Source organism: Odocoileus virginianus, chromosome 11, assembly GCF_023699985.2.
Source record: "Odocoileus virginianus isolate 20LAN1187 ecotype Illinois chromosome 11, Ovbor_1.2, whole genome shotgun sequence".
In the NCBI taxonomy this organism is placed as follows: Eukaryota; Metazoa; Chordata; class Mammalia; order Artiodactyla; family Cervidae; genus Odocoileus; species Odocoileus virginianus.
Window position 1 is genome coordinate 1187375 of NC_069684.1, and position 16707 is coordinate 1204081.

The following is a 16707-nucleotide window of genomic DNA, read 5'->3' on the forward strand; positions in this document are numbered from 1 at the left end:
GCCTTAGCCCCTGAATCAACTCCCCCAGAACCCCCTAAACCATCCCCATAACCAGCCTTACCCCCTGAATCAACTCCCCCAGAACCCCCTAAACCATCCCGATAACCAGCCTTAGCCCCTGCCCCCATTCCCCCAGAACCCCCTAAACCATCCCGATAACCAGCCTTAGCCCCTGCCCCCATTCCGCCAGAACCCCCTAGACCATCCCCATAACCAGCCTTAGCGCCTGCCCCCATTCCTCCAGAACCCCCTAAACCATCCCCATAACCAGCCTTAGCCCCTGAATCAACTCCCCCAGAACTCCCTAAACCATCTCCATAACCAGCCTTAGCGCCTGCCCCCATTCCCCCAGAACCCCCTAAGCCATCCCCATAACCAGCCTTAGCGCCTGCCCCCATTCCCCCAGAACCCCCTAAACCATCCCCATAACCAGCCTTAGCGCCTGCCCCCATTCCCCCAGAACCCCCTAGACCATCCCCATAACCAGCCTTAGCGCCTGCCCCCATTCCCCCAGAACCCCCTAGACCATCCCCATAACCAGCCTTAGCGCCTGCCCCCATTCCCCCAGAACCCCCTAGACCATCCCCATAACCAGCCTTAGCGCCTGCCCCCATTCCCCCAGAACCCCCTAGACCATCCCCATAACCAGCCTTAGCGCCTGCCCCCATTCCCCCAGAACCCCCTAGACCATCCCCATAACCAGCCTTAGCGCCTGCCCCCATTCCCCCAGAACCCCCTAGACCATCCCCATAACCAGCCTTAGCCCCTGTCCCCCATTCCCCCAGAACCCCCTAGACCATCCCCATAACCAGCCTTAGCGCCTGCCCCCATTCCCCCAGAACCCCCGAGAACATCCCCAAAACCAGCCTTAGCGCCTGCCCCCATTCCTCCAGAACCCCCTAGACCATCCCCATAACCAGCCTTAGCGCCTGCCCCCATTCCCCCAGAACCCCCTAGACCATCCCCATAACCAGCCTTAGCCCCTGCCCCCATTCCCCCAGAACCCCCTAGACCATCCCCATAACCAGCCTTAGCGCCTGCCCCCATTCCCCCAGAACCCCCTAGACCATCCCCATAACCAGCCTTAGCGCCTGCCCCCATTCCCCCAGAACCCCCTAGACCATCCCCATAACCAGCCTTAGCCCCTGTCCCCATTCCCCCAGAACCCCCTAGACCATCCCCATAACCAGCCTTAGCGCCTGCCCCCATTCCCCCAGAGCCCCCTAGACCATCCCCATAACCAGCTTTAGCCCCTGCCCCCATTCCCCCAGAACCCCCTAGACCATCCCCATAACCAGCCTTAGCGCCTGCCCCCATTCCCCCAGAACCCCCTAGACCATCCCCATAACCAGCCTTAGCGCCTGCCCCCATTCCCCCAGAACCCCCTAGACCATCTCCATAACCAGCCTTAGCGCCTGCCCCCATTCCCCCAGAACCCCCTAGACCATCCCCATAACCAGCCTTAGCGCCTGCCCCCATTCCCCCCGAACCCCCAAGACCATCCCCATAACTAGCCTTAGCGCCTGCCCCCACTCCCCCAGAACCCCCTAGACCATCCCCATAACCAGCCTTAGCGCCGCCCCCACTCCCCCAGAACCCCCTAGACCATCCCCATAACCAGCTTTAGCCCCTGCCCCCATTCCCCCAGAACCCCCTAGACCATCCCCATAACCAGCCTTAGCGCCTGCCCCCATTCCCCAGAACCCCCTAGACCATCCCCATAACCAGCCTTAGCGCCTGCCCCCACTCCCCCAGAACCCCCTAGACCATCCCCATAACCAGCCTTAGCCCCTGCCCCCATTCCCCCAGAACCCCCTAGACCATCCCCATAACCAGCCTTAGCGCCTGCCCCCATTCCCCCAGAACCCCCTAGACCATCCCCATAACCAGCCTTAGCGCCTGCCCCCATTCCCCCAGAACCCCCTAGACCATCCCCATAACCAGCTTTAGCCCCTGCCCCCATTCCTCCAGAAACCCCTAAACCTTCTCTATAGCCTGCCTCACCCCATGACCCTGATTCCCCAGAACGCCCTGAACCATCCCCATAACCCACTCTAGCCCCTGAATCAACACCCCCAGAACCCCCTAAACCATTCCTGTAACCTGCCTCACCCCATGACCCTGAGTCCCCAGAACCCACTAAACCACCCATGTGACCCGCCTTAGTCCCTGCCCCTATTCCTCCAGGGCCCCCCACACCATCTCTAAAGGCCGCCTCCCCCCCTAGCTCTACCCCGCCAGGCCCAAGACCCCTGGACCCTCCTCTGTAAGCTGACCTGCCTTCTATCGACTGAGGCCCTAGAGCACCTGACCCATCCCCACAGCTCAGCAGTTCACCAGACGCATCAGCCCACCGGCCCTCAAGGGCCACCCCCGCATGAGACGCTGATGCCTGGGGGCCCCCGGGAGCGCCCCCTGGACCCGCCCCAGCTGCAGAGACCCCCACCCCGAGGCCTCCGGCTCCACCCCTGTCGTGCGTTTGGCCTGCCACCCGCAGAGACCCCGACGCCCCAGAGCCATCTTCAGCGGCCCCTTGTCCAGAAGCCCCCGGGCCCCCCAGGGCTCTGCAGCCCCCACCACCTCCAGCCTGACCCCAAGGCCCCGCTCCCCACCAGCCCCCCGGCTCTGCCCCCACGTGTCCCTCCCCATCCGTCTCCGCTGCGGCCGAGGCCCCCAGGCCGCCTCTACCTGCTGACCCTGCTGTCCCAGGCCGGCCCAGGCCGCCAGGAAGAGGCTTGCCCTCAGGGCCGCTGTCCCCCCAGCCTCTGGAGGCCCCCCCAGCCTCTGCATGCACCCTGCTCCCGCCCATGGGGCCCCCGTCTGGGCTGCCCGAGCCACTCTTGAGGCTTGCAGGTCCGTGAGATGCCCTTCCTGCAGGACCACGACCGTCTCTGCCTCCAGACCACGTGCCCCCGGGCACCTCTGAGCCCCAGCTGCCACCACCCCCGTCCCAAGACTCTGCTCCCCCCGGGCCCCCAGCACGGCCAAAACCCGGGGCTCCCGGCCCGCCTAAGCCATCACTGAAACCGGCTCTATAGGCCGGGCCTGCTCCCCCGGGATACCCGGAGCCCTCACCCAGCCCAGACTCCATCCCCTCCGGGCCTCCAAGGCCACCCATGTGGCCCACCCCACCTCTGGGTGCTTTCTCTCTGGAGCTCTGGGACCTGTCCCAGAAACCTGGCTCAGACCCCATGGCCCCTGAGTCTCTCAGCCCGTCCGTGTCTCCCAGGGTCCCACCAGGGCCTGAAGACTCACTGAGCTTGTAGCTTCTGGCATCAGACCCGGTCAGCCCCGCCGCCTGGGGCCCACCTGCACCCCCTCGCTCCCCACCAGACACCAGCGCTCCAGGCCTGCCGTGGGCCCCGGTTTTGCTGGGGCCGGACCCAGTGTCTTCCCAAGGGCCTGGGCCCATAGCCTCGCCTGGAGCCCTCTGACCAGTGGTCCAGGCCTGGGGATCCTGGGCCCCACTGGAGCTGCGGCCCACCTCACCCAAGGCCCCCATGGACTCTGGGCCCTCCCTTGCCCTGAGCCCCTGTGGGCCCCCTCTCCAGCCCCCAGGACCCCCTGGGCCTCCGTCATCTGCCTCTGCCCCAGTTTTGGCCTCCGGAGCCCCGCGCCCCTGGAGGAAGCTTTCACCCCCAGATACAGGTGGCTCCTGGAGGTGCCGGCCTGCAAATGCCCCTGAGCCCCAGGAGCCCCTTGCATCTCCGTGGTCAGCATCGCTCGCTTTCTCAGAGCCCCAGCCTGCCATGGAGTTAGAGCCTCGTCCTCCTATAGGCTTCAGCGCTCCGGGACTCCCTGCCCCATGGCCACCTCCAGCGCCCCCTGGGCCAGCCCTGTGGCCCCACCCTGGGCCCGCCATGCCTCTTCCCACCCCATCACTCAGACCGTGCTCTCCCCCCAGCTCACCCAGGCTCTGCCCCTGCAGAATCTCCGATCCTTGACCTTCTAAGCCAGCCCCTGCAGGACCAGCCTGGGCTCCCCACGGGGCCCGCTCCCCCAGCCCTCCAGCCTCAGGCTGCCAGGACCCTGCCTCCAAGGCTCCCACTGGTCCTACACCGTCTCTGCTACGACCTCGCTGCTGGGCTCCCGCAAGTCCCAGCCCAGATTCCAAGCCCCCTCCTAAGCCTCCCGGAAGGCTCCGGTCCCCTCCTCTCCCTCCGTGGAGCTGGTCGACCCCAAGACCTGGGACTCTGCCTCCCTCCTCTTCCAGAAAGCCCTCTCTGGCCTGTCCAGGGCCCCAGGCTGTGTGAGCTGCCTCCTCATCCCCCATCGAGGAGTGGCCAGGCCCTCCCAGGCCGCCCCTAACTGGGCTGGCTGTGGCCCCAGAGGCCAGCCCAGCTCTCTGGAGGGAGCTCCCTGTGGGGCCCTGTTCTCTGGATCTATCCCCCTCCCCATGGGCGCTCCTGAAATCTTCTGGGCTCTGGCCTTCTTGTGCCTGTCTCTGGCGGTCAGCGCTTGCGGTCAGAAGGCTCTTATCCTTCCCAGCTTTGGTAAGAGGTCACGCCCCCGGAGAGAGAGAAGAGAAAAGCCCTGTTAAATCAGGCCAAGGCGCCTCTCAGACCCCAGCAGTTTCCCCAGGTGCCTGACCCTCAGTTTCCCCAACAGAGAAGCAAGCCGGCCATCTCCGGAGGAAGCCAGGCAGACCGGCTCACTGGTGGCTCATCCCATCACCGCCTCCCCGGTCCTGTGCCTGAGGGCCCCACCCCCACCCTGCTCGGTGGTTTAGGAGGACTTCCGGAGAAAATACAAAAGCCAAAAGTCATTTGCCACCTGGAGTTGCCTTGCTGTTTTTTTTTTTCCCTTTAAATCAACTTGTTCTATTGCCTGTCTTACGAATGTCAACTTTAGTTTCCTGGGATCGCCTTGAACCCAGAACCCTAAGGGGGTTTAAGGATGCTCTTTGGCTTGACCCAGGGGCTCCTCATCCAGAGTGGACCTAGCCCACTGTCCTCAGCCCCATCCAGGACCCCAGGGCCACCTTGGATCTGTGCCCAATGGAGCAGACACCGCTGGGGAGGGTGGGCTTGCCGTGGAGGGCCGGGGGCCTTCCTGGCCTCCGGGGATGAGGGGTCCCCAGTGTAGGGCACTGACAAGGGAGCCCCGCCCCCCAGGGCCTCGGGTCCCGCCTTGGCTGAGGCGGGAGAGCCCGGGGTCCCCGCTCACCTTCCACCACCAGCCAGGCGCTGGAGGCATGGAGCTTGGTGCCCAGAGAGTAGAGGCCCATGTCGGAAAAGCGGACCCCTCGCACCAGCAGCCGGTGCCTCAGCCCATCCGGGGACACGAACGTCTCGTACTTGTCACTGAGGTGGAGCGGCTGGTGCTGAAACCTCCAGGCGGCGCTGGAGCAGGGGCTGGACAGGGTGCACTCGAAGACGGCGTCCCCCCGCTCCTCGCAGCGGACATCGGCCAGCGGGACCACCACGTGGGGAGGGATGGCTGCAGGCAGATGCAGGGCGTGACCTGAAGCAGGGCGCCGGAGCCCGGGGCGCCCAGGGCAGGCCTGCTGGGCCACGGCTGCCGGCGTCACCTTGGACAGGTCACCCCTCACCCCAGGTGTCGGTTTCTCCACATAAAGTGAGTTATAATTAGGCTGTGAACAGTGAGACGTGGCTGTGAGATTCTGCAATTCTAAATCTGAACCTTCTCTCCGGGGGCAGGTAGGTTCAGGAAGGAAAACAGACAGGCTGAATACGGAGCCTCATACCTGTCGTCCGACCGATCCTCACGACCACCTCCAAGGCAGGCATTGCTATTACCCTTTATGAGGTCTGAAAATTGAGGCTTTACAAGCTAAATGGCTCCCACAGCTAAGAGGTGGTCCAGCCAGAATTCACAGGCAGGCCTGGCTGAGCCCAGGGTACCTGCCCCCTTCCCCGTCCACCATGCCGGGCCAGCTGGAGGTCTCACCCCGTCTTCAGCCTGACTCAACCTCGTCCTCCGTGGTTTATCTGCAGAAAGCTTCCCCCACCCTAGGGGTCAGCTCCCTCCACACCCTGCCCCCCGGCTGTCAGGCACTGGGGTGGGGGGTTGGTGGTGGAAAGGGACAGAGTTTGATGATGGAGGAAGGGACCGTTCCTGGGGGGGACGGGGGAGGCAGGGAGGGGAGGGGTGACACAGTGGAGCTTCTTGCTGGGGTCAAGGAGGGGGCAGGCCTCAGAAGGGAGGCTGTGGAACTGGTCAGCTCTGGCCTGAGAGGGAGTGAATGCTGAGGATGGACCGTGAGTGTGGGCAGGAGCCCACGTCTGAAACCCTAAGCGCCTAGCCCAGCACCAAGAGAACACGGACCATGGCTTTTGCAAAGGGATTGTCAACATTTAACTGCTGGGCCTGAGCTCCTCTACCGGACGCCGAGGGGGCCGCATCCCATCCCGCTGGAAGGCATGCAGGCGCCCGCCCAGACGCTCAGGGCAGATGACTCACCGCTGGCCTCCAGCTCCGTGGTGAAGACGTGGGCATCCTCCACCCGGACCTGGTAGATGCCGGCATCCTCCGGCTTCAGGTCCTGGATTTGGAACTGGTAGTGCTTCCCTAGACGCCGCAGACTGTGTTTGGTCTGGTTGTCGAAGCCGTAGGGGACCATCTCGCCATCCTGGGGCCAGGGGAGGAAGAGGGGGGCGCACGGCCTCCATGGGTCCACGGCTCCTCCTGCCCCCATCCTGCTTGCCGATGGCCAGCCGTGCTCCCCACTGGCCTCGGCACCAAAGGACACTTCTGGACCAGGAGGGTGGGGCGGAGAGGGGTGGGGAGGAGGCCCTGAGCATGCGGCGGAGAGAAATACATGCTCTAGGAATATCCATGGCTCTGACACGGAGTAAATGATCTGCCGGCATTATGCAAGAGACACCCGAGAGTGCTGAGCCGGCAGGTGGGCGGGCGGAGCGGACCTACTTCCCGAGCAGGGCAACGGAGGCAGCAGGGTGGCCGGTCCCCCGCGCTCTCATTCATGAGGACCCGGAGTACTACCAGCGCCCGTGCATATGCCCACTTCAGCCAAGCCCTGGATAGACTGGCTCCTTGCTGGTCATCCCTGACCCACGAAGGTGCGCTTGGTGATTTTCTGACTTTGGTGCAAAAGCGATGCGGAGTTTCAGGAGAAACTCTGCTTGGAATTCTGGTCTTTCCCAGGCTAGCGATGGGCAGTGCAGCCCCAGTGGCTGGGTCACAGAGGTGGCCCACCCATACACTTAGAACTGCTCTGTACCAGGCCATCATCTGGTTTTCACTCTGGGTACAGGCAGGCATGCATTCTCAGTCGCTCAGGCATGTCTGACTCTTTGCGACCCCATGGCCTGTAGCCCACCAGGCTCCTCTGTCCATGGGATTCTCCCGGCAAGAACACTGGAGTGGGTTGCCATTTCCTTCTCCAGGGGATCTTCCGGACTCAGGTATCGAACCCAGGTCTCCCTCATTGCAGGCAGACACTTTACCATCTGAGCCACCAGGAAAGCCCATTATCAGCTATACCCCAACATAAAATAAATTTTTTTAGAAAGCACTACATGGGGGCCAGGGTGTCTCTGCAGGAGGAGTTAGCCATGTGCACGGCGGGGAAGGCCATGGTGGACAGAGGAACAAAGGGGAGGCTGGTGAGAGGTGGGGAGGGGTGCACGGGAGGGGGAGGGGAGAGGCGTTCGTGCACGCTCACTGATCAGCTGGACACCCCAAGAGACCAGTCGTGCATTATGCTGACACCACAAATGAGGCCGCTGAGCACAGAGAGGTAGGCGTCTCGCCTGAGGTCACACGGCCAGGAAGTGTGACGCCCCAGCCCACCCTCTCTAGGTCCCTGCCCCGCCCCCACCTCGTGGGGCCCATGCAGAGGCGTGTCTGGAGAGAGAGCTCAGAGGCGAGCGGTGCACTTCTAAGAACCCTCTTTTGAGCCCATGCCCTGGCTGGACACCCTGGACCTGACCGCAGCAAAGTCGGAAGGAACTCACTGTTCCTCTCAACGCTGCTCACGCCGATCCTCCCCTGGACCAGCAGCAGCCCTGCCAGACCTCCCCCCCATGCCCCCCCCCCAAGACTCACCTTGTACAGGTAAATCTTGCTCTCAGGACTCTTGAGTTCCAGCTCCAGGCCAAAGGTTGCGATCCCCTCCTTGTTGACCCGCACATGTCTCAGGTTGGCGATGGTGTTGAGGTACTAGGGAAGATGAACCCGTCAGGGGGCCCTCTGAGTGCGCTCCCTGGGGCTCCAGGTCCTCCGGCCCCAGCCCCCGGCAGCCCCCGAGCACGCATGTGCTGGGTTACTTGCGGGAGGCTGGGTCCTGCGTCAAGGCTGAGCAGATAGCCTGGAGCAGGAAACCTGGGCCCAGGCATGGGAGGTTGGATGAACCACCTTCAAGCTGATAACACTATTCTCAAGGTAATGCAAGCAAGTAGAAGAAAAAGTAGACTGCTAGGGCTAGATTAGACTCAGGGAAAACTTCCCGGTTCTCTGTCACTTTGTAAGCGGCTGGAAGCCTGTCTCCCAGAAGCCTTTAGAAATAAGACAGACACCCAGGGTCAGGTGATGCGTACCTCAAGCCTCTGCTGAGCTTAATGCTTTAAGTGCATCCTCTGACCACCCCTCAGTAACCCTGCGAGGCAGGGATGCCTGTAATACCCACTTTACAAAGGAAGGAAACCAAGACCCAGGAGCCCTAACTTTTCCAAGGCCCCAGATTTCAGTGAGTGTCCCAGCCAGCCCTCAAAGCCAGGACGCGGGTCCCTAGCTGACGCCGCGCTGGGACGGGTCGGGGCGGCCCCTCCACGGCTGCCGCTGCGGGTGTGAGCTCCCCCGCCCCCCAGCGCCCCAGGAGGCGGCAGGGGCCGCGGGGCGGGGCGGGCGGGCGGTACCGGCGCCAGCTTCTCCTCGCGCTCCTTGCTCATCCGCTGCAGCCGCCGCAGCATCCCGCGGAAGTCCACGATGCCATACTTGAGGCAGATCTGCTCGTAGTCCTTCCGGTCCGCCGTCATCAGCAGCTGCCACACCCGCTCCATGTCCACCTCCTTCTTGGGGGCGGGAGGCGGGCCCCTGGGGAGCGGGATGGGCAGGTCAGAGCCCGGGAGAGCCCCAGGGGCCCGGCAGCCAGAGGGGGTGGGCGCTGCGCTGTCTTCCTGGAGGAAGAGGCCGCGGAGACGGAGACGGACTGACAGCCGGGCACCAGAGGGGCCCAGCGGCGGCAGGGCGGGGCTGCCCCGCAGCTCCGGGCTCCCAGGAGAAACTCCTAAGGACTCGTCTTGCGGCTTTCAGACCAGGGTGTCTGGGGGGACATTATTCCGTGGCTCAAGTGGAGCACATTTTACAGACAACCCAGAGAGCCGAGATGATTCTCTCAAGGATGCAGAGCTTAGAACTGCGGCCTGGGGTCCAGCGCTCCCAGCAAGCCCACCAGCCTTCAGCCATCAGCTGGGAGAACCCGCACTCCCCTGCCGGCGCTGGGAGGGGCGGCCAGTGTGAGCCCTGCCTGCAGTGGGGTGGGGGGCCTCCAGACCCCCTCCCCAGGACAGGCCCAGGCCCACCTCTTTTTCAGCATCTTCCGGAAGTCCACCAGCTCCTTCCTGAGGTCTAGAAAAGGAAGAGGAATGAGCCCCAGCCTCATGTGGGACTCCACGCGGCTCACAGAGGCTTCTCTGTAGGAACCCGGGGGAGGGGCTGGAGAGGGGGCCTGTGGTCCATGGCAGACCACCAGGCTTTGGAAAGGAGCCCTGTCCTGTGGGCTGGTGATGGCTTGGGAAGCACCCCGAGGGCTTGACCAGGTGCGGGGCGCCAGCAGGAAGCAGCCCCTCCCCCAAAGACCCTAAGGAGATTTGGGACAACTTTCCACCTACCCTCTTGGGGCTCGTTGGGCCTCTTCCGATTCTTCCGAAAGCCAACTAGACCATCAGGAAGAGAGGAGGCGGTTAATGTGGGCAGGCGGGGAGAGACATGAGAAACCCTGGTGGGCTTTGAGAACCAGCGGCGCCCAGGCTCTGGCCCCCCAGTCCTCTCTAAGGCTGGCGGCCACCCAGGAAGCCAGGAAGAGAGAGCACGGCTGAGGGTCCGCTATCTCTGGCTCAGAGCATGACCGAGGGAGGCAGCCTGATCCCCACATCCTTCAGGGCGGCCCACTCACACGTCAGCAGGGCTGGGGGTGGCATGAATGCAGGGGGGAGCCGCTGGTGACTGCACACGGAAGGGCATCTAAGGGGCAGCTGTCCTCCCCCTCTACCTGGGAGCTGCCATTTCAGGGCCCAGGCCTGGGGGCATCAAATACGCTCCCCGGGGAGGCCGGAGGGCAGGCCGCTTGCCTTCCCGGCTCCGCTTGACACCAGGAGTGGCCAGGAGACATGACCTGGGCAGTGGGCACTGAGAGAGCAGGAACACACGAAATGAGTGAGTGCTATAAATAATAATCTCTCTTCAAAATCCTAGTTTGCCACAGGTTTCCCATCTGAGTTTTGCATTGGTTACCTTAACAAGACAAGTTACCTATGCCTCTGTCTCTGGGGGAGAAGTTCTCTGACTTAGTTTTCCTAAAACCTTAAAACTTCTCCTGAAGAACAAAGAAGAATTTACACTGTACAGGACAATATGAAGTTCACGCTTCTTTCCTTGGTAGTTGTATCTATTTTTACAGTTGTAAGATTCTTTTTTATTGAAGTATAGTTGATCTACAATAATATATTAGCTTTTGTTTCCTGATAAAAGGACCAGATGTCCCAGGGCCACTCCTTCCCGGTTTCCTGCCTGCATGTGGGTTAGCCGAGTCTGTAGCAGCCAGCCTACGAGGTCGGGGTGGCACACCATGGGAGGCGTCTGGCTCCCCAAAACAGCCCCGAGCTCTGCCAGAGCCTGGATGCCCCCCTGGGACTTCTCATCCTGGGCCTAGGAAAGTGGCTTTGCTTCTTGAGCCACATCGAGGAGGGTTTTCTGTTACTCTTGCAGAAAAGCATAACCAACTGAGAGATGAGATCTGCTTTCCAAGACACGTTTACTTTTGATTCCTTGCTGACGATTGCTTTGAAATTTTGGAAGCACGAGCAAACCAAAGCAACGCAAGTCTGAGGCAGGATCTGGCCTTTTTGTTACCTGTCCCCCCATTCTCACCCTACTCCACGCAGACTGGTACAAAACCGCAGAGGCCAAGAGAGGAAACGGAAGCCCCCTGAGTGAGTTAGCAGAAGACTGGACTAGAAACCAATGTTCAGACCCCGACTTCGCTCCTCAGGGCCAAGAGGACATCTCCCACCCCATCCGTGGGGCGCGCCCGTGGGCATGAGCCTCCCCAGCCAGGGGCGGAGTCTGCGGCAGCGGATGAAGCCTGGGGCTCCGCACCCCTGGGGCTGCGGCCTCCATGGTCCCCCCACCCCCCAGCCTTGAGGCCTGATCCCCTCAGGGCTCTCCCACACCCTGAGCCCCGGTGGGGCAGGGCCGGGGGGCGGGTGGGCCCACCTTCGATGACCGTGAGCCTGGCCGAGCACGTGGCCTCTCCATAGGCATTCACTGCAGTGCAGCGGTACACGTCCGTGTCCTCGCCGGTCAGTTTATTGATCTGCAGAGAGGCCGAGGGCAGGGGAACAGGGCTAGCCACCCCTTCCTCCAGTCACTGGACATAACCACTTTATAAAGATGAACAAGGCAAGCTCTTGTCTTCGTGGCCCTTAGTGTGTTCATCAGGAAAGCAGACCCAGAGACCAAACCTAGGTCAGGACTGCGGTGGGCAGAGAGTGGCTTCCCAGAGTCCAGTGGATCCAGGACTAACTACTGTCTCTGGTGTGTGCTGCAGGCCCCTTACCTGACCTCCCTGAACCTTAGCTTATTTACTTATAAAATGAGAATAATAATACCCACATACTGAACCCTGGTCGGGGAGTTAGGATCTTGCAAACTGTGCAGTGTGGCAAATAATAATAAATAAATAAACAAAAAAATTGGCGCTTTCCTGGCAGTCCAGTGGTTAAAACCCAAAGCTCCCAGTGCAGGGCACATGGGTTCGATCCCTGGTCAGAGAATTAAGATCCTGCATGCCGCACAGCATGGCCGAAATAATAATAATAATAATAATACCCCAAAGCAGTGAGTAGTCAGGATTAAAATATACAGTCTAGTCTGCCCTCTTAGCGCAGCTGGCAGCGCATCAGTCTCATAAAATATGCAGTCTAGGTCAAATGATTAGCCCAGGAGCAGGACACAGTAGGTGTTCCGTGATGTGTAACTGTAAATATTACTGATACTGACCAGTATCGACTGAGTGTCCACTGTAGGTCAGGCCTGGGTGAGGTTTATTACCTAAACCTTCAGTGTTCATAAAAGCCCCATGAAGGAGGCAGTATTATCACCCCAATTCACAGAGGAAGAAAGAGAAGGAGAGTAAAGTGACTTTTCAAGGCTGGGGTGGTAACCCAGGCAGCCTGCTTCCTTCAGGAAGCTCCAGCTCTCCCAGCAGAGGTCGGCCGACCTGCTGGTCTACCCTGGCTCTGGGAGGAGAAGGGAGGACCCCCGTCCCCCGGGAGGACCACATCCCTACCTGCAGCACGTGCTCCCTGCTGCCCGTGCCGGACGAAACCTGGTACTTGCTGGAGCTGCTGAGGTCCCCTTTGGAGCAGTGCCAGCGCACCCGGGGCCTGGGCTCCCCGCAGACCACAGCTCGGAAGGTGGCGGTCTTCCCTGCGGCCGGAAGGGGCGGGCGGGCAGTGTGACAGGTTGGCGGAGGGCGGACAGGGAGTTTAACGCATGCTCGCCCCGTTGCTCTGGGCACTTCAGCTGCCCGTTCCAAGAGGGGTGCCTGCCTTGGTCCTGCGCTCCCAGGCAGGAGCGCAGTCTCAGGCACCCGAGGGACGCCCTCCCCCATGTGTGTGCTGAGCCTGGGGTCCCTGAGGGCCAGGGTGGGGCGGGGGCCTGAGGGCTCTCCGGGGACTGAGGAGGGGGAGTCCTCTGTGGGTCCCGTGTCCACTCTCTGCGGGGGGATGGCGTCCTTGGCAAAGCCTGGTGGTGGTGCTCGAAGGGGCAGGTCCTGAGACCCAGGGTTCCAGCCTCGGGAAAGAGCCCAGCTCTGTCCCTGCCTGGAAGCTGGGGCTGGGGGGGCTGCCCGCCCTTAGGCCCCCGCCCCGCCGGGAGGGTCTCAGCAGAGAAGAGTTTGGAGTAAAGATGCAAGTCCCCCACCCCTGGTGAGAGACACGGTTTCTCATGTACAGTCAGCTTTAAGCGGGGAGGGGGCCTTATTCTCCTCAGGCCAGAACGCAGGGCTCTGAAGCCCGCTGGGGGCCTGTTCTGGGGAAAGGGCGCCCGCTCACCCCTCCCCGCGGCCTGTGCCCTCTGCTTCCTGGGCTCCATTCTCTGCGGCCTGTGGGCCGTGGGGCGGCCGTGGGGCAGCCAGCAATGGGAGCCCCATTTCACTCCGTTTCAAGGGTGCCTCTACAGGGCTGCTTGCGGGCCAGGAGAGGGCAGGGCCCAGGGCCTCCCCATGACCCCCTGCTCCCTGGCTCAGCACACCCCCACCCTCCTTCCCAGATGCTTGTCCCGTGGTAGGCCTGCACCCCTTCACCTCCCTGCTCCTCAGGCCCCGTGCCCTGTGGGGACCCGGCAACCCCAGGTGTAGGGCGAAGTGACAGACACAGGGGCTGGGGGCTGGGCTGGATCAGGGCCGGGGTCCCCCGTCCCCTCCAGGCCCCTCCCGGGCCTCACCCTCCTGCAGCGCCAAGGCAATGGGCCTCTGCACGAAGTCGGGCGTGCTGCAGCCTTTGGGCACCTCCTCCACCAGCTGCCAGATGCTCACGCCCGGCGTGGAGGACTTCTTGAGGGATTTCCCTGGAGGAGATGGTGGGAAGGGAGGTGGGCCTCAGCTTAAACCTGTCACCGGAGGGGGCCCCCTGCACCCCACGGTTGGGCAGGGCTGGCTCCCCAGCTCCTCCGGGGAGAAGGGCTTTGGGGCTTTCTAGCGGGTATGGCAGTGGTCTTCCCACGTGTGAGTGCCGCCCCCAGGGAGTGGCCACAGGTGCCCCAGGGAGACCCCAGGAGGGTCCCGGGAGAGGGGGGTGGGGAAGGGAGAGTGGAAAAGGGCTCTTGGTGGGAATCAGGGCCCATGGGGGAGTGGGTTCTGCACCCTGAATCCAGGAAAACAAGTTAAAACCCAAATCCGGAACTAACAAGGCACATGCTCTGTGCCCTGCCCCCCGCCCTCCGCTGGTGGGCGCCATGCAGGTGAGCGAAGTGGAAGGGGTGCTGCTCCCACCTGCCATGGTTCCGGCTTCTCTTCGGCGATGACTGATCTGAGAACAGAAGGCGGGATTGCTTAGAAAGGTCCAGGCGGTCTCCCCCGTCCTTCCCACACCTCGGCACCCCGGCCAGCTGGGGAGCTCCTCTCCCCCACTTGCCAGCCCAGCACGGCCCACCTCCCGGGGACCAGGGAGGGTAGGGCACTGCCCGCTTGGAATCTCACCCAGGGAAAGGAAACCGCGGATGAGCTACAAGCTGTGCTGGAGGCCTGGTGTGATGGTGGGGCCCTGGGCCCAAAGGACGCTCAGAGGGCGGGACACGGCCACCCCGAAGTCAGGAAAGCAAACTCCAGACCTCAGGGTCTCCCAGCTGTTCCTGGCCTGACCCCTTGACTGGGGATGAGAATTCTCCAGCGGCATCCTCTGGGACTGTGCGCCCCTCCACCAGCCCCGATGGTCTTGAGCAGGGCCTGCAGCCCTCCAGCTCCCACCCCACCCAATCTGGAATCCAGATCACCAGGCCTGCGGGCAAGGCTCCCTGGGCTGCCCATAAGGTCTTCTAGCCCGGGACATCCGGATCCCCATAAATCCATTCACCCCCTCCAAAGCCAGTGAGTTATAACATCAGGTGGGCAAGAGTGCCTCCCAGGCCCCCTCCACCACCAGCAGCACCCCTCTGACTCCCACTCAATGGCATCCGACTGCCATCCATTGAGGCCGATGGGGCGGGCCGCCAGGAGAGGGCAGGGGGCCTGGGGCTGGGCTAGGCTGGGCGCCGTTAAGACAGCCGTGAGTGGACCGGGGAGGGGGTGCCTTGAAAGAATTTCCCAGCAGTCCCACCCCCGGCGCGGTTGGCCCGTGGCCAAGGGTTCCATTTTGGAGATTCCATCTCCTGCCCAAAGAGCCCTCAATATAGAATCACATGACAAGGCACATTCCATCCTCCGAGCGAGGAGCCTCCATTTCACAACTGCCCACCCGCTGGCACCCCGGCCCGGGTCGTCCCCCCCACTGCCCGGCTGCGCCCCAGCGCGCTGGAATGCCGCAGTGCGCCAGCCGCGTTCTGGGGCGGTCATGGGCCACAGCCGCCGCTCCGCGGGGAGTCGCCGGGGCGGGTGAGGGGGACGGAGGGGAACCCAGCTGGCCACGGCAGAGGGGTGGGTGTGGGGGGGCTCTGTGCCACCCACGCCCAGGACCACCACCCCGAGCCTGCCCGCTGCCTCCACCCTGGTGCAGTGAGCGCGGACGTCTTAGTCAGCATCTTCACCTTGTGTCTCCATCACCCTCGGTGGCTCTTGGTTACTTACTCAGCCGTTCGTCACACGCCAGAAGCATAATCCTCCCGCGTCTGTCCCTCCCGCCTCCAGACCCCAGCTGAGACGGGAGAGCGGCGGAGCCTGCATGGGGACTCAGGGGGCCCACGTTGGCCAGCTCGCCCTCCCGACCTTGGCCTCTTCAGGGGTAAACCAGATCCGGGACAAGGTCAAAGGCGAAGGGCGAGAGATCCGTGTGGTTGGAGACCAGGTTGTGGTCCTCATGGAGGGGAGGGGTGCGTTGGGGAGGAGACGCTTTGCTCCAAGCTTTCTCCCACTTTGGAGAAGAATTTTAACTCTCTGCACCAGACGGCAGCTTGAGTCCCTGGGAATGTCTGCGGATCTCCCCCAGGCCCTCAGCCCTCCGCCCCCACCCCACCAGCTTCATCCAGCCCTCCCACTTCCTGCTGCCTCCAGCTTCTCAATGCGTAGGAGTCAGGGCAGGGAGAGACACCCGGGGCTCTTCTCCCTGTTTGACCATGTTATTAATCAAGATGTGCTGAGTTCCAGACCGGAGGTTCTTATTCTGGACAGCTGCTCAGAGTGTTTAAGCTGGTCGGCGTTGCCAGCTGAGCAGCGCCGGGAGAGTCCCAGCTTGGGACGGAACCACCCTAAAGACTTGCAGTAGCTCCGTCCTCCAAGCGTCCCCAGCCATCGGAGGGGATGTACCGCCCGGGGGGCCCTGGGTTCCCTGCCCCCTGCATGCCCTTCCTGAGCAGAGAAGGGCGACGGGATCCCAGCCTCTTCTTCTCCGCCCCCACCCCAGTGGGCAGCCAGGTGTGGAGGGCCCACTAACCTGGGTGCACAGCCGGCCTCCGGCCTCCCGGCCGCTCCCGCCTCCCCGCGTCCAGCTGCTGCCGGAGGCTCTGAATGGACTGCCGGTGGCCGGTGGCGCCGGGACAGATGTAGGTCACGGCGGACTCCCGCTGCCCCCGCCCCTCCCACTCAGCCCGCCTCCCTCCTCCTCCTCCTCCAGCCCAGGCTTGGCAGGGCAGGGCCCCCCCGGGGTTCCCGCCCTCGCCTCCCAGGAGGTCAGAGATGGAAGGGTCCTGTGACATGGGCTCATCCAACTCCGCGCAGAGCATTAAGCTCTCAACCAGATTGGCTTGCTCAAGCCTGCCTCGTTTATGTGATCCTGTTAGCGGGTGCCTTCTCATCATCCAGGGCCTTAATTTTTCCACTAAGCTGACCCCTGGGGACCCTTGACACCATAA

General features: G+C 62.7%; 1 protein-coding gene across 1 annotated transcript in view; it reads right to left on the reverse strand.

Moving 5' to 3' along the window:
* IGFN1 (immunoglobulin like and fibronectin type III domain containing 1) overlaps window positions 1–16374 on the reverse strand; it is a 29186-nt gene extending 12812 nt beyond the window's left edge. Inside the window, exons 1-12 of the mRNA XM_020907000.2 lie at window positions 16290–16374; window positions 14198–14234; window positions 13651–13773; window positions 12494–12633; window positions 11419–11518; window positions 9816–9860; window positions 9507–9552; window positions 8841–9018; window positions 8032–8145; window positions 6424–6592; window positions 5167–5439; window positions 4429–4488 (exon numbers count right to left, since the gene is read on the reverse strand). Of these exons, the coding sequence (XP_020762659.2) occupies window positions 4429–4488; window positions 5167–5439; window positions 6424–6592; window positions 8032–8145; window positions 8841–9018; window positions 9507–9552; window positions 9816–9860; window positions 11419–11518; window positions 12494–12633; window positions 13651–13773; window positions 14198–14204 (1255 nt within the window). The 5' untranslated portion in view covers window positions 14205–14234; window positions 16290–16374. The remainder of the gene's footprint in view (window positions 1–4428; window positions 4489–5166; window positions 5440–6423; window positions 6593–8031; window positions 8146–8840; window positions 9019–9506; window positions 9553–9815; window positions 9861–11418; window positions 11519–12493; window positions 12634–13650; window positions 13774–14197; window positions 14235–16289) is intronic.
* Window positions 16375–16707: the final 333 nt, after the last annotated feature.